Consider the following 21,354-nt stretch of genomic DNA (forward strand, 5'->3'; position numbering starts at 1 on the left):
ACGGTGGAGATAGGAACCTAACTCTTAATTCTGCTTTCTTTTAAAATATTTAGGGAGAGCCTGGTCCTCCTGGTTTGCCTGGTCCACCAGTAAGTATTTGCTCATTTAACATTCCTTAATGTTGTCCTTAGGGAAGTCCAACAAGCCCCATCGCTCAGTGGTAGATCAGAGACTTTGCATGCAGATGCTCTTTGTGGGTGGCTGGGATTAAGAACTACTTTGCATAGAGGGAAGATTCTGCAAGTGTGCTCTGTTACTGTATTTTTAGATACAGTAACATGCCCATTTCCTCCTCCCTTATTTTTATTTTTATTTTTTGCTGCGGTGAGAATCTGCATTTTATGAGAAGCTGTCTTCTGTTGTGCATTTTTCCTTATTGTGATTTTATTTCTGTAACTGTTCAGATCTGTATATTGCATAGATATAGCATTCTGTATTGTGCTTTGTGTTCTGTGTTGTAAGCTGCCCCGTGGTCTTTTGACAAAGGCTGGTATGCAAGATTTTAATAATAATAGTAATAATAATGGATAATAAAAAAATAAAAATTAATAATAGTAATGAGGTTGATGCAGAAGGTTCCGGGTTCAAATCCCCAGCATCTCCAGGTAGGGTTCAGAGAGACCCTGAAACCCTGGAGTGTTTCTGCCAGTCAGTGTAGACAATACAGAGCTAGATGGACCCAAGGAATGATCAGAAGCATCTGTGGTACAAGAAAGAGACCAGAATCAGGGGCAAAGGGTATAGGAGGAGTAGAGACAGCAAAGGACCAAGGAACACACTTGTCTGGGAAATAAAAGCAGCTGTCGGTAACTCTTATTTCTGAAAGAAGGACAGGTAGGGATGAAAAACTTGAGAGCCTCTGTGCTGAGGTGGGCTGCTGTGAGGAGGAATGGTGGAACCTCCCCCTCCCTCTGATCCTGAATCTTCCCAGGAGCAGGAAGGCAGCATAGATTTGGAACAGTGGTTTGTAGAGGGACATAGTTCAGAAGGCAGTAGCTGGGAAATACTGGCTGGGGAACAGCTAGGAGAAGAAACAATGGGAGAGGGAGAGAGTTAACAGATTCACAGTCTCTGGACAGCATTCCTCCACTCAGCCCAAGGTCAGGAAAAGCTGAGAAAGTGGCAGAACAGAAAACACAGGGTATAAACTCAGAGTACTAGATGTTGGAGTGACGTAGATTAATAGGGACAGAAGGGAGTGAAATCCTTAATTGGGAGCACCGCCATTCTGGGAGATGGTTTCTTTGTTCTCTTGCTGTGATTATTAAAGTTTCTAACTGGTAGGAAGACGCCTTTTCCTTTGTTCTGCTTATCTACTTCCATGGGGGGTGGAAACAGATTCCCTTAAGCCTGACATCCTAGCAGTGTTTGATTTATATCACAGAACTTTTTTTAAGAATATGATCACGGGACTTACAGGAAGCATAGAAGAATGCAGCTGCATAAGAACACGGATCGTTCCCAAAGTATAATATTGTGTCAGGGACTGGCAGGGCATTGTGGAGGGTGCAGCAGTAGAAGGGAGCCTGGAGTCTGACTTGCGAGAGGAGGGCAGTGGTTTGTGGTGGACTTGTACCATCCAGGAGGCAAGACTCGGAGGCAGGGGGAGCTTCAGAGCTGGGGGGTGGAGCACAGGAGGAAGAAGACGCAGGTCAGGCAAGTGAAGGGCTGGATGCTTCCCCACCTTTACCTGCACCACTGTTTCCCAGAACGAGGAGGGGACTGAAAAGGGATGAGCAGAGCAAGTTTCCATGAAGGCGCAGTCTCCGGCTGCAGCAAGTGGTCCTCTGTTGCTGCCACTGCTCCACAAAGCGTGGACCTGGGCACAGCTGCCTAGCCGCTGGATTGGTGCACATTGATACCCAGAGCTGTTCCTTTTAAAAAATCCCATATGCTCAGAGACTTGGCGCCTGTTCATTGGGGGATATAGGAAGCCCAGAGCACTTGTTCTTTAGATGTCCCTTTTATGAAGAGGCACGTAGTGAGACCATTGATCCCCTGCTGGTGAGGCTCACTGATCTCCCGGAAAAGCAAAAATTTAACCTTTTCCTGTTAGGCAAAGATCATAAGAAGACCCGGATGGTCGCCAGATTCTGTGTACAGATCTGTAGGCGCAGACCATCCCCTGACTCAAAGTTCATTAAGAAAATCCCCAAACATGGTTCCATGGGTGACTCTGGGTCATCTCTCTGCGGTAGCTTAGTTTTAAGTGTCTATACGCTTATCGCATTTATAAATTTTTACTTTATTGTTGTACGTTGTTTTAAATGTTTGTTTTCCTTCTGGGATTGTACCCCCAAGTGTGTTTTATAAGCTGGTCTCCGACCGTAATAAATTATCTACCCAGAGCTGTAGAAGCGACTGTGTTATCTTTGGCAACGAATACTTAGCTATCTCCCAGGGACGCGGGTGGCGCTGTGGGTAAAAGCCTCAGCGCCTAGGGCTTGCCGATCGAAAGGTCGGCGGTTCGAATCCCCGCGGCGGGGTGCGCTCCCGTTGTTCGGTCCCAGCGCCTGCCAACCTAGCAGTTCGAAAGCACCCCCGGGTGCAAGTAGATAAATAGGGACCGCTTACTAGCGGGAAGGTAAACGGCGTTTCCGTGTGTGGCTCTGGCTCGCCAGAGCAGCGATGTCACGCTGGCCACGTGACCCGGAAGTGTCTCCAGACAGCGCTGGCCCCCGGCCTCTTGAGTGAGATGGGCGCACAACCCTAGAGTCTGTCAAGACTGGCCCGTACGGGCAGGGGTACCTTTACCTTTACCTTTTACTTAGCTATCTGCAGTGCACATTCCTTTGGCCAGGAAGCGCCCTTGGCATATTGATTGCCCTTGGGTCTTCCTGCCACGCTTGCCACCTTCTCCGGCCACGTGGCACATCACACCCTTTGAGAACCACTGCTGTAGCTTGTGGGGCTGCAGAGAAATGCCTGGGGAGCGCAAAGCTGTTTCTCCACATCCCACAGCAGAGAAGTGCTCAGAGCCTTGAGAAATACTTAACAACTCATTAGGCAGGCTGCAGGGATAGAATTCCGCTGAGGGTGTCTTTCCTGTTGGTGGGAGTCAAGCGTGGATTCCAATTCCGAGACTTGAAAGAAATTCCGTGCTTATATACCGGTATGCTGCTGAGTCCATGCTTTGAGAAAGTGTCAACGCTGAAGCCATGCTATCCTGTTATATCTCTGTGGTTGTTATATTAACAGTGCCTGCCTCTTAATCTGGTTTCAGGGGCCAAAAGGAGCACCAGGGAAGCCTGGGAAAGCAGGAAATGCCGGCTTGCCTGGCCTTCCGGGAGTAGATGTAAGTATTGAATATGCCTTTCTGCGCCCTCCTCATTAGTGAGAGCAATTCCCAGCATGCTTTGCTGACATCCCAGTGCTCAAATTATGGGGGGAAACCTCTCTCTGTGTGTTCTCCAATATAGTCATTCTCTTTTCTTTTTTAAAAAAGGACCCCACTCTGTTCTCTTGGCTATAATTTTTAAAGACTGGTTTTAATATTGAATTTTGTCAGTTGTCGTATCCAACCTCTGGACCTCGTGGTGAAGGATGGGTAAGAAATCTCATAAATGAAAACGTTAATATTTTCTCTGCTGCTTCTTTGTCAGGGTTTAACAGGATCCGATGGCCCACCTGGACCAGTAGGGCCACCAGGGGACAGAGTAAGTACCAGAACCTTTAAAAACTTGAAGGACCATTGGGGCAAAAGTAAGCTCATTAATCAAAGTGGAATGGCAATATTAATCTGCATGCCAGGGATGGAAAACCTGAGGTCATCTAGGTGTTGCTGGGTTCTCCTTCAGAAAAAGTGAAATTGGCAATTAACTGTTCCACCCAATTCTGCCTCTGGCCCCGCCCACCTCTGCCATGTGGCTCTCAGATGGTTTGCCCAGAAGTGAAGGTGGCCCTCAAGCTAAAAATGGTCCCACTGCCCCTGTGATAGTTGATCTAGAATGGGGGGTGAGGAACGTGCAGCCCTCTAGATGTTGTTCTTCTGCAAGTCCCAACATCCCAGACCATTGGTTGTGCTGGCTGGGGTTGATGGGAGACTAGAATCGTAGAGTTGGAGGGGACCCTGAGATTCGTCTAGTCCAGTGTTTCCCAACCTCAAGTCTCCAGCTGTTGTTGGACTACAACTCCCATCATCCCTAGGCAGCAAGACCAGTGGTGAGGGATGATGGGAACTGTAGTCCAAAACCAGCTGGAGATCCAAATTTGAGAAACTCTGATCTAGTCCAACCCCCTGCAATGCAGGAATCTCAGTTAAAGCATCCATGACAGATGGCCATCCAACCTTTGCTTAAAAACCTCTAAGGAAGGAGAGTCCACCATCTCCCAAGGGAGACAATTCCATGGTTGAACAGCTCTTACTCTCAGAAAGTTCTTCCTGATGTTTAGTTGGAATCTCCTTTCTTGCAATTTGAAGCCATTGGTTGGAGTCCTACCCTCCAAAGCAGGAGAAGACAAGGTTGCTCCATCCTCCATGTGACAGTCCTTTAGATATTTGAAGATGGCTATCATCTCTCCTCTCAGTCTCCTTTTATCCAGGCTAAACAATATCTGGAGAGGTCCACAGGTCCCCCAACTTTGCTGTTACCCACTGCACATACAGCTAACCAGTGCGTGAATTACTTTCCATATTTTAAGGGATTTTAGCTCAGGATTTGTGCGAGTTCTGCAGCAGATTTGATGTAAGAATTAGCAAGCTTTTTCTGAGAACTCATCGTTTCTTCAGTCATTAAGAAGGACAACAATCCACTCTTTCCTTCCAGCAGCCAGCGCTGTAAAAGACTAGTTTAGGATCTGTCAGGAAGTAGCCCAGGAACAAAAAAATGTGAATAACCAAGCTTTTAAAAATATATAACTAAGCTGGCATTTGTAAACAAAGTTGATCTTGATGGGATTACAGCCTGATCTTAAGGGGGTGGAAATGGAATTAATTATGGCTTTGAGCTCTCAGAAGCTGTCCATCTGATTAGAGGGTTGTCTTTAAATTTAACAGGGGGGAAAACCCTACTAATCTGCTTTGGTGTGGTATGCAGAATGCCAGGGTGCCCTTCCTTTTGAAGTCCAAATCAAGCAACAGCTTTTCAGATGTTTTCGTAAACCAAGTCCCTTTTTTTTAAGGCAAATTCATGGAGGAGAAAGCTTTCGACAGGATTATCTCTGTTCTGCCTCCACGGTCGTAGCCAGCAATGCTTCTCAGTACCAGTTACTGGAATATAGTATAGTACTGGAATATTGGTCCGTATAGTTAAAGCTATGGTTTTCCCAGTAGTGATGTATGGAAGTGAGAGCTGGACCATAAAGAAGGCTGATGGCCGAAGAATTGATGCTTTTGAATTCTGGTGCTGGAGGAGGCTCTTGAGAATCCCAGCAAGAAGATCAAACCTATCCATTCTGAAGGAAATCAGCCCTGAGTGCTCCCTGGAAGGACAGATCCTGAAGCTGAGGCTCCACTACTTTGGCCACCTCATGAGAAGAGAAGACTCCCTGGAAAAGACACTGATGTTGGGAAAGATGGAGGGCACAAGGAGAAGGGGACGACAGAGGACGAGATGGTTGGACAGTGTTCTCGAAGCTACCAGCATGAGTTTGACCAAACTGCGGGAGGCAGTGGAAGACAGGAGTGCCTGGTGTGCTCTGGTCCATGGGGTCACGAAGAGTCAGACACGACTAAAGGACTAAACAACAACAAACCAGTTGCTGGAAGCCGCAGGAAAGGGGAATGCTCTTTGTGTTCGAATCCTGCTTACGGGTCTCCCACGAGCATCCGATTTTCCACTGTGAGAACAGGATGCTGGACTAGATGGGCCATTCGCCTGATCCAGCTTTCTCTCCTTAGGTTGCTGTGACCAGTCCCTACTTAAAGGCACTTACATCCTCAAACGGGGTTCAGAGACGTGCTTGCCAATATTATAGCAATGGTGGGAAAGGGGAAGGCGCTTTGCCAATGACGGGCAGGAGCGGTGCTGAACTCCTCCTGTGCCTCTTATTTTTCATCTGCCAAGACCCAATGACCCAAGAGTCATTGTAGTCCGACTCCCTGCAATGCAGGAATCTCAGCTAAAGCATCCATGACAGATGACCCTCCCACCTCTGCTTAAAAAGTTCCAAGGAAGAAGAGAAGCAGAAGAAGAGTTTGGATTTGATATCCCGCTTTATCGCTAGCCGAAGGAGTCTCAAAGCGGCTAACAATCTCCTTTCCCTTCCTCCCCCACAACAAACACTCTGTGAGGTGAGTGGGGCTGAGAGACTTCAGAGAAATGTGACTAGCCCAAGGTCACCCAGCAGCTGCATGTGGAGGAGCAGAGACGCGAACCCAGTTCACCAGATTACGAGTCCACCGCTCTTAACAACTACATCACACTGGCTCTCAAGGAAGGAGAGTCCACAACCAGAACAACTCTTTCTGTTAGGAAGTTCTTCCTGAACTTCCTAATCTCCTTTCTTTCAACATGAATGGTGCTACCATACCCTCTGGCATGCCCCAGCGCAAAACCTGGACATGCGTCTTCCGGGTTGTGCTGCCACACAAGTCACATGACCTCCATGAACATAACAGTTTTCACATGCAGGGCAGAATAAAGATAACAGTTTGAGTTCCTCACTTGAAGCTTTATAAATTTATATATTGTAACATCATGGATGGAAACCATTAATTATGCAGCTGTTGACTAAGGGATTATTAATATAACTGAAATGTAACTGATATTAATTAAGTTTATGGAATGCAGTGATATGAGATCGGAAATTGCACCCAGGCCACCATGCGGGGAGCCACTTTACCTAAAATGCATTAATTGGAAGTTGATTGACATTTTGATAATTTTGATAATTTGGGAATTAATCATTACTATTATAATTTGGCAAGGTACCAGTGGTACCTTGGTTTTCAAATGTTTCCGTTGACAAACATTTCAGTTTACGAACACCGTAAACCCAGAAGTAAATGCTTCATTTTTTGAAAGTACCTCGGAAGTCGAACATGCCACGCGGCTTCCATGTTGAGTTTTCCGTATTGAGTTTTCCATTTTTGAACGTTTTGGAACTCAGAATGGTCTTCCGGAACGGATTATGTTCGGAAACCGAGGTACCACTTTATTGGGGTTATGTTGGAAAACTAATTTTTAAAAATTCAAAAAACAGAGAGAACCCTCTGCCTTGGTATAAAGCAAACGAGGAAAGTTACCACTCTGCCTGGTGTGAATTTGTGACGTTGGTCAGAAAGGTTTTTCAGTAGGCCAATGGGTGGAACTGATTTTTCTGTTTTCTGTTTTTTAGCAAGCCTGATCACTTCTTATTACTGAGTTGAAAGGGAGGGGAGGGCAAACATATATGTAATTTATTATTTCCTGCAATTTATCTATACCTGCATCTCTATACATCCAAAAGCATCAACATGAAGAGGTTGGGGTGTTGTTGTTTTTTGCACAACTAGTTCAAAGTGATCTAGTGCAAATGGGCAATGCTGACATCCAGAGGGTCACCCATTCACGCTGAACTGGGGTGTGCATTCAGTTGTGCAAGGCAACATGAGTCTCTTTCTGCACCAACCACTTGTGTGTTATTATGCACAAGGTAGAACTGGTTTTGTGACCACCGGTGCTCAGCACCATTTGACAAGGCTGGGAGCACCTTCTCAGATGGTTGGGCAGTGGGCATGAATTCCCACTTCCCCACCTCCCAAAGCAGGAGCAGCAGTGTTGTGTAATGGTTAGAGTGTTGGACTATGACCCGGGAGAGATCAGGGTTAGGATCCCCACTCAGCCCTGAAACTCACTGGGTGAGCTTGGGCCAGTCATCGCCTCTCAACCTAACTGGCCTTTCAGGGTTGTTTTGCAGATGAAATGGGGAGGAGGAGACCTCCTTGGAAGATAAAGGTGGCATATAAATGCAAAAACAAACAAATAAAAATGAAACAAAATTAGAGGAACCATGACTGCAAAGAGGTGCTCATGAAAGAGCAGAATGCAGGGTTTCTGTGATCATTTTGACATCTGTTTCTAAATGGCAACTTTCACAGTGGAATCCAAATTCAGTGCAGCGCTAATTTTAATGTTTCAATCTGGCAGGGCGCCATAGGACCTCCGGGGCCAGCTGGACCAGCCGTGAGTAAACCTACAATTTTATATCTCTTGCATATAAGTATGGCGTAGGTTGTGCATCACACACATTGCTGTGTAGTGCAATGTCAATGGGGATCCTTCGTGCTGCTGTTCCTGAAGTCGCAGGAATAAGACAAGGGCATAGCTAAGGAGCAGAACACACCTTTTGCATCCAGGTCAGGGGTCATCCACCTAAGGCCCATGGGCCACAAGCGGCCCATGGGGGTCATTTAACCGGCCCCCGAACCGAGCCACCCACTCGGCGAGTCCCTGCAAGCTGTGCTAAATCAGCGCAGCACGGGGACTCGCTTTCGTGGCACTGGAAATCACGTCTGCGCAGACGCCGGAAATTGCGTCTGCGCAGATGTAGACGCCGGAAATCGCGGAGGCATGCGCAATCCCGCCCATGGAGCGATCTCCGCTGGAGTGAACCGGCCCAGGCAAGATAAACCTTGCCGACCCCTGATCCAGGTGGTCCCAGCACCTCCTGTTTAAAGGAGCTGGAAAATGGGAAGTCATAGCAGATAGTACCCGATAGTACCCGATGGCACAAGGAAGCTTTGTGTGTCCAACAATAGCCAAGAGAGGAGATGCTAGATCTGGTCCAGTGTTCAATTTCCAACTCTATGTCTGCTGGGCCTGAAAATTAGCCAGCGCCAACAGATGGGTACATTTGGCCACAGTTACTTACTGGGGTGCCGAAGTCATTAGGAATATTATTTCCATTGGAATCAGCAAGGATTTGGATCAGCTCATAAAAGTTATACAGGTGCAAAATACCATTTTGTTAAATCTTGTGCCATCTCTGCGGAAAGCTGTGAAGTTATTGTGCCAATAGTTCACAGTATTGCCTTTTGTCTCTGTTGTTAATGTTACATCATGATGTGAACTGATGTTCTGTCACCTGGATCATTTCAGGGGAGGAAACCACATGTGTTTTTGTTTTGGTTTTTGTAGCTGAAGAAGGAACCGTGCATCCTGCATTGGTCAGAGTTGGTCCTCTCCATTAAACAGCTAACATGCGCAATTGCTGACATTTCTTTATTTTTATAGCAAATTTAACGAAGGAAAGAAGCGAAAAGGCAAAAAATAAACCCCGGCTCCCAATAATAATAATACAAAAACCATCAATATATCCATCTCAGTTTAAACCTACAAGTTGATATATAGCACCCAAATGTCCTGACAGACAGCTGTTCAATATTGACAATTATAAGAAATATGTTCAAATGTAACAAGGCCAGGAAGGTCCTCAGATGATCATTTAATAGATGGTGGGTGTTTGTCTTACTGGGCTCAAAGGATAAATCACTTTGGTCTTCCTGATGGGCAGTTATGGGCAGTCACAGTAGCATCACCTGTTGGATGAGAAACCTATTGAGGTTATTAATATTGCGCCTATGGAAGCTGTTGGATGAATACAAATGGACTCTTCTTTGAAATAAAAATTCTCCAGTCCAAAAATATGGTTCAAAAACTTTACTTGCAGAACTTTAACTCCAAACAACTTGAAACAATAAAAGTTACATTCAGATAGTTGCCTATTTCTTTATAGTGATCCCAGCACAGGTATAAACCTTTTAGATTACTAGCATCTTGCATCCTGACCTAAAAAATCAAAGCTATACAGTATCGCTCTTCAAACAGCCTCCATTTAGCCTGTGGCTGTTTTACTGGAGAGATTAGCATGTCCGTTCTCTTCAGCAGCTGGAAAACAAAGCATATGCATAGACCTATGGGATTCTCAGCTTGTGACTGAGCCAGCAGAGATACAGCCCCACTTAATGATTACCCTGTTAGGCTCTCTGCAGCTTCAGTGGAAATTTCCGTGCCATGTTTCACAGTATACATGCAGACACATTATAGAGTTATTTTCCATTTCAATGGGCATTAAACAATTATACTTAACAAAACCACCATGTGCAACTTAGTTCACTGCATCAGTTTTCACATTTCCTCACAGCCTCTTACGTCCGTGTAAGAACATCCATTCCCGTAGCAGGAAAAGGGCTAATGTTTTAAAATTGCACATTTTATGTTTGAATAAAGGGAAGGGAAAAGAGAGGAGAGAGTGGGTTTTCAAACAAGGTCTATTTTTTATGAATCTTCTATTTTTAAAATGTAATTTTGATCTCACTTTCAGGGCAAAGGACTTCCAGGGCCTCCGGTAAGCAAGACCAGCTTGGTACTATTTGCCGAAATCTAACCACACCAGAGCTCAATACTTACCTTTGCCTCCCTGAAAACTGCCTTCACAGCTCTCCATTTTCAAACAATGCCTGCATCAGTTTTAGATGGAAGATCTAGAAATGTTCCAAGGCATTTAAGACTTTGTATTTGTGAGGTAAAGGGACCCCTGACCATTAGTTCCAGTCGTGACCGACTCTGGGGTTGTGGCGCTGATCTCGCTTTATTGGCTGAGGGAGCTTCCGGGTCATGTGTCCAGCATGACTAAGCCACTTCTGGCGAACCAGAGCAGCCCATGGAAACGCCGTTTACCTTCCCGCCGGAGCGGTACCTGTTTATCTACTTGCACTTTGACGTGCTTTCACACTGCTAGGCTGGCAGGAGCAGGGACCGAGCAACGGGAGCTCACCCTGTCGCGGGGATTCGAACCGCCGACCTTCTGATCGGCAAGTCCTAGACTCACCCACAGCGCCGCCTGCACCCCTATTTGTGGGGTAGGTGAGGTAGAAGATCTCCCCCATTATATACTTCCTGTCACCCCTATCCAAACCCCAGAAAAAGATTTTTTTGGAACAGATGCTGGCAACACTACAGGGACAGAACCCTGAAGTGAAAATATGTTGGCTGTTATCTGATTGCGATCCAGTTGTGCCATACAAAACAGCCCTGTTTGCTAAAGCAGCTAAAAGTATTCATGCTAGCTATATAGAAGACAACACTATAGACAGTGCAGGCGCTTCATTAATTTGACTTATTGTAAATGGATGTATATCTCTGAATATATATATATTTAACAGGTTTTAATTGACTTGCTCGATCCGTAATTGACTTTGTAATGGCTTTTAGTCAAACGCAATAAATGATGGATTGGATTGCGAAGTTAGAACAGCTCCTTAGCAAGATGATTCAAATACCTTGGATGTTCAGAGCTCCTGTCCTACGGTTGTGGCTCATATAACATGCTTTCTTTTGCAGGGACCTCCAGGCCCCAGTGGGCTCCCAGGTGGAAACGGATACCCAGGACCACCCGTGAGTTCCCCTTGCTTCTGAAGTTTCCCATACCCCAAAGGGACAAATATCTTGCCTTTCAGCACTGCGTTTTTCAGGTGTTGCAACTGTATGACCCAACGACCAGGTGGCGATCTTTCCTTTATAAGCAACTCCTTCCAGCATAATGGCACTCTCTCTGATGGCACCCTCTCAGAGCCAAGTACTGAATCGATTCAAAATTTGGCGTCTGCGTCTCCTTTTAGAAGGGAGCAGCTCTTGGAGCAGGGGCAGACTTTGGTCATTTGGCGCCCTGAGTGAGCACATTTGTCCCCTTCCCCCCAGAAATATTTCTTATTTTCACAATAAATCCTTTTGGCACAGTGGCTTTTTATCAATCTTCTCAGTATGTACACATATAAATATAGGTTTATTGTTATTGTTATTTTGTGCCCCCTCGGCTCGGTGGCCTGTACTGTGGAACCGCCCTAAACCCAGCACTGCTTGGAAGGAAACAGCCACACACACAAAAACAATTCATGGAGGTTGTTTGTGCAATTTTTGTTTTTGGTGAGAAGAATGCAGGGTTGCAGCATCAACCTTGCTTGAAGCTTCTTTTGCATGACAACGGCCCAGTAGGGAGCTGGGATGCCTTTGGGTACCCAAGGAATAAGCTGCCCTCCTATAACATAATTCCCCTTCTTTACAGCTAACCACCTTATTTATCGATAACTCAGCGGCGCTCAGAATGCCCTAAAGCAGAGTTCTCCAGGGAGGTGCCCGTGGGCACACACATGCCCACAGAGACCTTCCTCAGTGCTTGCCAGGTTCCCCACCATCCCACCCAGAGAAGAAGCTAGAAAGAAGCTACCTTTGAAGGTGAACCGGAAACTACAATTAATCCAGAATACAGCAGCTAGACTGGTGACAGGGAGTGGTCACTGAGACCATATAACACTGGTCCTGAAAGACCTACATTGGCTCCCAGTAGGTTTCCGAGCACAATTCAAAGTGTTGCTGCTGACCTTTAAAGCCCTAAACAGCCTCAGTCCAGTATACCTGAAGGAGCGTCTCCACCCCCATCGTCCAACCCAGACACTGAGGTCCAGCTCCGAGGGCCTTCTGGCGGTTCCCTCCCTGTGAAAAGTGAGGTTGCAGGGAACCAGGCAGAGGGCCTTCTCGGTGGTGGCACCCGCCCTGTGGAACGCCCTCCCTTCAGATGTCAAGGAAATAAACAACTCTCTGACTTTTCAAAGGCATCTGAAGGCAGCCCTGTTTAGGGAAGTTTTTAATGTTTGATGTTTTATCTTGTTTTTCATAATCTGTTTGCACACAGCAGTTTCTCCAGTTTGCAAATATGCCCTGCTGCAAAAGCTGGCGATCCCTGCTTTAGGGATGGAGCATGGCACTTTGCCTCTGAAAAATGTTTTGTTTTGTCCCCCCCTCCCCCGTCCTGTCCATTAACTCCCCTGCTCCTGGGGTCCTCTTCCACTCAGTGAGCTTGACTGTGCAAGACTCCCTGCCGCTAGTATCCTGTTCTCTTCTGTTTTTCCTCTGGCTCCCATGTGATCCTTTCCCAGCCAGGCTGGGCTTTCACCTTTACGGCATCCACCTCACATAACAATCACAGCAGGGAGATCAAACTGTTTGCCTGCCCGAATTCTTGTTGGGATTGACTGTGCGAAGCTGCTGCATCAGAAAAGCCAGGAGAGACCGGGAGAGCAAATATTAAGTCCCCGGCAACATTTCCACTGCAAGAGTGGCTTTGGAGCATCAGTGTGCTTGAGTTAACAGACACAGAATGGAGCGAGATCTTCATTCAGATAATCCAAATAGGGGGATGTGTGCAAAATATCACCAAGTAAAACATATCAGCGCAAGGATTTCTGATGGTGCCACAGGATTTCGCCCCCTCTCCTCCCCCCCCCCCCGTTAAATCTGTTATGGGGTCTCCCCCCAACCCTCTGGAGCAGATTTGGGAAGCATGTGGGGTGAACACAGTGGGGGGAGGAGAAGGAATAAATTCTGCCACAAAGGGGAAGGTGACGAAAATTGATGCCCTTCTTCTCCTATTTTCCCGTATTTGGGAAACGCAAAATAAACTAGGCATATAATCTGGGCAGGGTGGGGGACAGTTACGATTTGAACAGGTCGTATAAATTCTACACCAGGAAAATGGACTATATAAGGAGTGTTTGTGCATTCAACATTGGCTGTGTAACCAGTGGTTGAGATGTGCAAATCAGTCAAAGCCCAAAGACTTGTACATCTGTACAGGCAGCCTTTACCTGTGTTCCATGTATTGGGTTGTCTCCAATATTAGCCCTACTCAGAGTAGACCCATTGCAATCTATGGGCCCGTCTAACCTAGGTGCATTAATTTAAATAGATCTTATTTGGTAACTGCTGGCTTGTTTGAAACCCACCACAGTGCACATTCTTTGAACTGTGTCATAAAATCATTGCTAATCCCTTCCCCCAGGTTTTGCAGGACAAATCCTCCCCTCATTTTCAAGAATCAGAAACCTTTTTAAGATTTATTCAGTGCCATGGAAGCTAACCACAATATGCATGTTGATGGGATTTCATAAATTTGGGGTGCCTTTATGTCTAACCTCCAGTTCTTCAAAATCTTCTCCCAGATCTGCAAGCTGTAGATCATTTCTCCCCAAATATAAATAGGCTGTACCTGCACTGAAACCTTTGCTATTTCTCATTCTGTTTAGGGACCAGCTGGACTTCCTGGTTTTGCTGGACCACCGGGACCCCCAGGACCACCAGTAAGTTTAGATTTTTTTTCAGATCGTACTATTGGACTTGGGGAAAATTGCCGGCTCAGCTGCCCATCACTGTATCCTTTCGGGGGAACACACAAAGGATGCCCGTTCTTTAGCAATAGCAGGTTCAGGAAAGCAATAGCTTTCGCTGCTGACAGCCAATGAAAAATTGTAATACACTTCAATGCACATTAATGCTGTTCAGTTAATACTAACGCAATAATGAAATGGAGACACAGATTGCCCAGTGCTTTGGGCGAGGTGAAAAAGTACCGTACTTTTCTGTGTATAAGACTAGGTTTTTTTCTTTAAAAGTTATGCTAAAAAGTGGGGGTCGTTTTATACATGGATAGTGCTAAGGGGAGGACGAGATGTTTGATCGGTTCCTGCTGTTAGCCGGCAATTGTCAGTGGCTATTGGGTGTGTTGTTGGTGGCTGCGGCAAGTGCTGGAGTTGATTGGCTGTCGCTGTGGCAATTGGGCGGGCGATTGGCGGCTTCTGTCGACAAGGGGACAGATGATGTTATACAGGGAAAAATTATTTGAAAGGTCAAGCACCCCTCGTAGCATGCGACTTGTCTTTTGGAGCCATTCTGAGGTTATTTTTTCTTGCAGCATAGTAAGATCTGGTGTGCATAGACTGACTTCAGATGAGTTGGCTATGGGCTGGATTGCATTAGCCTGCTGAGCAGGGCAGTGAGTAAAATGGCCCGTTCCTGCAAATGTCTGATGTGCCACGATGATACACCACCTTACTTATATGTTAGAATTCCTGCTCCATGGTTGCAGTCATGGGATTTTTGTCTATCACATGACGGTATATGTTTTGACTCCACAGAGTGGGAAGTGACGGAGACAGGATGTTTGTGTTACTGTGTTCCGTGAAGTGGGACTATTGTCCTTTGTTCTTTCTCTTTGCTGTCTGATGCTAGAGAGAGAGGGAGCCGTGTTGCAGTGCTCCGTGTGTGTTTATATGTAAATAGATTAGCCAAAATGCTGAGTTGCTGAGGTCTGTTACGCAAGCTGCAAAGACTCTGCGGATCCCTAAGTGTGCCGATGTCTGTTGGCATCGGTCGCTGTGATTTTCGGGCAGAAAAAAGCTTTTGAAGCTCCCGAACAATCGACCAGGAGGGAGAGAACATGCCAGTCAGGCATGTGTCTCTGCCAGGGTCCTACTCGAGAGTAGGACAAGCTCCTGACAACTTATACCCCATTTGGATTACTATTACTCTAACTGGGACTTCCTTCGAAAAACGTTTGGAAATTTCAGTGGGTCAAAGCTGCAGTGGCCAGTTCTCTGGTTACAGGGAGAACAGAAACACTTGGTTAGCTACAGCTGCACTGACTGCGAGTCTGGTCACAATTCGGAGACATGGTTATGACCTACAAAGCCCTTATAGCTTGGGTCCAAGCTCTCTGAAGGAATGTATCTCCCTCTATGAGCCTGCCCAGGCTTTGAGATCTTCTGAGGAGGCCATTCTCTCAGTCCTGCCACCTCCATGGTAGGGCTGAGTGATGTATCAATATCCTGTATTGTCCAAAAGTGGCTTGAAGAAGAGTTTGGATTTGATATCCTGCTTTATCACGACCCGAAGGAGTCTCAAAGTGGCTAACATTCTCCTTTCCCTTCCTCCCCCACAACAAACACTCTGTGAGGTGAGTGGGGCTGAGAGACTTCAGAGAAGTGTGATTGGCACAAGGTTACCCAGCAGCTGCTTGTGGAGGAGCGGGGAAGCGAACCCGGTTCACCAGATTACAAGTCTACCGCTCTTAACCACTACACCACACTGGCTCTCAGTCCATATGGTGATATTGGTTTCATAATTTTTGACCTGGCAATATATCACGAATCGTGCGTGTGTGTGCGCGCTATGCAAAAATCACAATGTGGGGAAAACCATGAAGCCAGCCATCGCCTCTACCAAGCTCCGTCCTTATTTCAGACATTGTGATATATTGGTATGTTGTGATGTTTAGCTAGTGATACATCACAATGTTGAAACCATATATCACTTGGTCCTATTCCACAGATACGTTTGGTGAGGACCTGAGGCAGGGCATTCTTGGTGGCTGCTCCAAGATTGTGGAAATACCTCCCATGGAAGGCTAGATTGCCCCCCCCCCCGCCTTTTTTCACTGGCAGTTTTGGCCATCAACTGGCTGTTGTGAAAGTCTTCTGAGATTGGGTGTTGTATATTGTTTCCTTTCCATCATTTTTAGGGGTTTCAGTGCTGGTTTTTTAAATAATAATAATAATAATAATAATGATGATGATGATGTTATTTTTCATTTGTGCTGAGAGCTATCTTGGGTCCCGACTGGGAGAAAGGCAGGATATAAATAAATAAAATGCAGTTTTGATTATTTCCAGCTCTTGAATCTTCCAAATAAAAATTACAAATTGTTCAGAGCTGATTAGACACTCAAACGGAACACAATAAAAGCGGCTTGCAGCCTGTCTGAATTCAAATATATTCTTTGTTACCCTTGGCATGTATTGGCGACATATTTAAAACCCACACTCTTTGTTGCAGGGTATTCCTGGAGTTATGCCTGACGGCAATGGAGACCTTCAGGTACTGTTTCCTTTTACACACCTATCAAACTGTCTGAGTTATTTTCCAATTGCACAAATGCTTAAGTTCTATATATCTTTTAGTGTGACAGAACTTACACTCTGGAATTCCCTGCCTGTTGACACCAGGCAGGCGCATTCACTGTACTCTTTTTGGCGCCTGCTAAAAAAGATTTTTGTGTAGACAATCCTTTGAATGTTTTAAAGAGCCGCCTTCACTGTACGCTTTTTGGCGCCTGCTAAAAAGATTTTTGTGTAGACAATCCTTTGAATGTTTTACTGGTTTTTGCTGATAATTTGTTTGTTTGTTTACAATCCCTAATTGTAAAAAAAAAAGAATTACAATTGAGTGATGCCAATTTTTAAATGCCTGCAGAAAACCTTTCTGTTTCTCCATGCAAGCTATTGAAAGTCATTGCGCTTTTATTGCGTGTTCCTTTTTTTTTTTTAACCTTTGTAAACAGCTTTGACAAATACTTGTGATGTAGTGGCATATAAATAAATAGACAAAGAATGCCCTGGTGGTGAGCACTGGTTCTGCACAACTGGTGCCGACGGCTTCATCAAATCACAAGCATCTTCTTCCTCTTCGTTTAAATCATCGCTTTTGTTCATGCCTTTGAAATAGGAACGGTCAAATTTGGTCCGCGGTTGACAACAGCACCTTGTTTCCATGGGCAGGGCAGCTGTTTGTTCTGTGGGCTTTGAGCACGCACAAGAAAGTCTTGATTCTTTGCGTTGAAACAAACATGACATTAACGCGAGTCGGCAAAGCAACATTTCAGCGCTCCCCATCTGTTGTTATGACAGTTCCCTTCATTTTCTAATTGGAGTCCTCAAGGAGAAGCTAATAATTTCCTTGAACCGCCTTATTGGAAAACCTTTTTAGAGGTTGGGTGGGAAATGACAGCGTTCCCCTCCCTACTCTTCCATTTTCAAAAGAGCATCCTATAGAAGCTAATAGAAAATTATAACCTTGCTGTGAAATGACATTATTAATTTTTTTTTTTGAAGGGGTGAAATACCAAGGAAAATTTCTTGCTTTAAGTCCCGTGGATTTGTAAAGAAACTACTATTAACATCTCTCTCCCAATTTCCATTGACTCTGAACTAAGATAAGTTGAGGCTGAAGAAGACCATGGCTGGGAGCAAGAGGGGGAGGGGAAAGGACCTTACTTTTTGAGGTATCCCAGGACACAAGGCTTCACCAACCTGGTGCCCTCCAGATGTGTTGAACTGCAGCTGGCAGGGGCTGATGGGAGTTGTAGTCCAACACATTTGAAGGACACCAGGCTGGCCAAAGCTGCCCCAAGCTACTGTTCTTAGAAGCCATAGTGAGTTAAAGGTAAAGGGACCCCTTACCATTAGGCCCAGTCGTGGCCGACTCTGGGGTTGCGGTGCTCATCTCGCTTTATTGGCCAAGGGAGCCGGCATACAGCTTCCAGATCATGTGGCCAGCATGACAAAGCCGCTTCTGGTGAACCAGAGCAGCGCACGGAAACGCCGTTTACCTTCCCGCCGAAACAGTACCTATTTATCTACTTGCACTTTGACGTGCTTTCGAACTGCTAGGTTGGCAGGAGCAGGGACCGAGCAACGGGAGCTCACCCCATCACAAAGATTCGAACCGCCAACCTTCTGATCAGCAAGTCCTAGGCTCTGTGGTTTAACCTACAGCGCCACCCGCATCCCATCATAGTGAGTTAGGGTAGGATTTAATAATAATCTATTCGCAACATGAAAAGAGCGCAACCCGCAGCGGCACGTCTGTGCACACACGGGTTGCGATTTGCAGCTTCTGCGCATGCGCAAGCAGTGAAACCCAGAAGTAACCCTTTCAGGTACTTCTGGGTCACCACGGGACGTATCCTGAAAGAACGTAACATGAAGCAAATGTAACATGAGGTATGACTGTATTACAGAACTGCATTCCCTGGTGTTTCCCAGGAAGAGCAAATCCCTGTTGCTCAGAAACAGCCACAACAGTGGTTCCTCGCAGGAAACCTCTGCCTTGACCCATTTTACAGCTAAAGGTGTGGCACAGCCTTTCTCCTGCTTTTGTACAGTTCCTTACACTTTATTCGTCCATTGTATTTCTTTTTTTAAAAAAACACATTTAATTTCACTCAGTAGAAAAACGGAGACAGTGGGTTGTAACCAGTGCTAGTCCTACTTCAAGTAATCCCATTGGTATTGATGAAACTTAGACCCATTAATTTCAGTGGGTTTACTCTGAGTAAACCTTAGTTGGATGTAACATCCCCACATTGTGCAAAACTGCTATTTGATGCATTGTGACTCTTGTAACAAAGAAATGCAGACTTGTAGTTGTTTTATTTTAAAAAAAAACAAATTGCTGAAATGTTGTAATAAGCAATCGGCTTAACCAGTTTCACCAAATCCTGAATTTCCCTTAACCACCAGCAATCTAGAGTTGAATATTGTCCATGAAACACAGTAACAGAAATTTCCAGGCTTGTTAATATCGCTGCCTTCTCCCCTCATGGATTAATTATTTTTGTTCTGGTTGAATCTGGTTGTGTGTTATATATTATATTTCCCATTTGTTTTGAGTACAGTGTCCAGCTGTCTGTCCACCTGGCCCTCCAGGACCACCAGGGATACCAGGATTCAAGGTGAGGAATGCTCTTTGGTGAACTTAGAGTAGCCATTGCCTGACGTAATGTAGAGAGAAACACAGGCTGCATTACCCATCTGCAGCCCAGATAAGTAGATTTCCTAGATACAGAATCATGCATGCTCATTTTCAACATGCTGCTTCTAATCTAGATGGATTCTAGATCCTGTTGTCCATAAGGGTGGGCGATGTAACAACATACATTTGAAAACCCTCCTCTTAATTTGGTTATCCACACTTTTCCCTCCCGGAAGGTGAATGTAGAAGCAAGTGCCAATGGTGATCTTAGCGTATGCCCAGCCACAACATCATTAAGGAGGTGGGGATATCTCTAGGACCAGCTCCATCCATGGCAGATGGTGGGATGATGCAGCATCAATCTGCAATGAGCTTTGATCTCTGGAATTAAACTGTGCTCTTGAGGAGTATAAAATATCCAACAGGTCCAAACAGAATCAGAATTGTAGAGTTGGAAAGGACGCTGACCATCATTTAGTCCAGTGGTTCTCAACCTGTGGGTCCCCAGATGTTGTTGGACTACAACTCCCATCATTCCTAGCCAGCATGATCAGTGGTCAGGGATGATGGGAGTTGTAGTCCAACAGCATCTGGGGACCCACAGGTTGAAAACCACTGATCTAGTCCCTCAGGGGTCTCAGCTGAAGCATCCATGACAGATGGCCACCCAACCTGGGTAGGAGAAACGCAAGATCTCAAGTGCATTGAATGTACAATGCAATGTTTTGTGTGTGTAGCCATAGACAGAGTCCTACTAGTGCAATGGACCTTTAACCCCCTCCAGTGCTTTTTTCTGGGGTTATGCAGGGGTATGCATACCCCTAAACATGTTGTGAATCTTTGTACTTTTGTCCATTTACGGTACAGCGGTACCTCGGGTTACAAACACCACGGGTTACAAACACTTCGGGTGACAGATTCTGCTAACCCAGAAGTAGTACCTCGGGTTAAGAACTACCTCAGGATGAGAACAGAAATCGTGTGCCAGCGGTGTGGCGGCAGTGGCAGGCCCCATTAGCTAAAGTGGTACCTCAGGTTAAGAACAGTTTCCGGTTAAGAACGGACCTCCAGAAAAAATTAAGTTCATAACCAGAGGTACAGTACCACTGTATTTATTTCCCCCCGATACGAACTATAAAATGGTGATTTTCTTGAGTCAAAATAATACCCCTAAATATTTTTTTAAGGGGGCGGGGAAAGAGCACTGCCCCTCTCTCCTCTCTATCAAATCTGCTCTGGGAGGGTCAGGAGAGCCCTAAGATCAGCACACAGTAGGAGGAGATGGGAGATTGTTCTGTCCAGCAAGCAAAAATGATGAAATGATCACCTTAGTGTAACACTGAATTCCACTGTGGATTCTCCTTGTGTGGAGGTTTTGAGAAAAAGGCGGGGCAAGCTTTTGTTGAGAAAGAGCCATAGCTCAGTGGCAGAGCATCTGTTTCACATGCAGAAGATCCCAGATTGAATTCCTAGCATCTCCAGATTTGGAATGTGTGAAGCCCTGGAGAGTCTGTGCTAGTCTGAGTGTAGACAACACCCAGGTAGGGGGGGACTCCTGACCATTAGGTCCAGTCGTGACCGACTCTGGGATTGCAGTGCTCATCTCGCTTTACTGGCCTAGCTTCCGGGTCATGTGGCCAGCATGACTAAGCCACTTCTGGCGAACCAGAGCAGCGCACGGAAACGCCGTTTACCTTCCCCCAGGAGCGGTACCTATTTATCTACTTGCACTTTGACGTGCTTTCAAACTGCTAGGTTGGCAGGAGCAGGGACCGAGCAACGGGAGCTCACCCCGTAGCGGGGATTCGAAACACCCAAGTAGAGGGACCCAATTATCTGTTTCCCAAGCACTGGGCTTTCCCCCTGATGGATTTGTACAGACTGTATCTGTGCAGAAATGATTAATTTACTAATTTAAATTATACATGAATTACATGTAACAGTAAATTTCTAAGCAGTTTAGAACAGAACGAAATAGGAAAATGAACATCAGAGTACAGTGGTACCTCGCAAGACGAATGCCTCGCAAGACGGAAAACTCGCAAGAAGAAAGAGTTTTCCGTTTTTCGAG

The 21,354-nt window shown here is 45.7% G+C and overlaps 1 protein-coding gene across 1 annotated transcript in view; it reads left to right on the forward strand.

The window, feature by feature from the left end:
* The window catches only part of COL9A3 (collagen type IX alpha 3 chain), a 68,568-nt gene that overhangs the window by 15,338 nt on the left and 31,876 nt on the right, over positions 1-21,354 (forward strand). The window contains exons 3-11 of the mRNA XM_053394469.1: positions 54-89; positions 3,224-3,295; positions 3,603-3,656; positions 8,070-8,105; positions 10,246-10,269; positions 11,265-11,318; positions 14,003-14,056; positions 16,587-16,628; positions 19,207-19,263. Coding sequence (XP_053250444.1) covers positions 54-89; positions 3,224-3,295; positions 3,603-3,656; positions 8,070-8,105; positions 10,246-10,269; positions 11,265-11,318; positions 14,003-14,056; positions 16,587-16,628; positions 19,207-19,263 — 429 coding nt within the window. The remainder of the gene's footprint in view (positions 1-53; positions 90-3,223; positions 3,296-3,602; positions 3,657-8,069; positions 8,106-10,245; positions 10,270-11,264; positions 11,319-14,002; positions 14,057-16,586; positions 16,629-19,206; positions 19,264-21,354) is intronic.

This window comes from Podarcis raffonei, chromosome 6 (genome assembly GCF_027172205.1).
Source record: "Podarcis raffonei isolate rPodRaf1 chromosome 6, rPodRaf1.pri, whole genome shotgun sequence".
Taxonomy (NCBI): domain Eukaryota; kingdom Metazoa; phylum Chordata; class Lepidosauria; order Squamata; family Lacertidae; genus Podarcis; species Podarcis raffonei.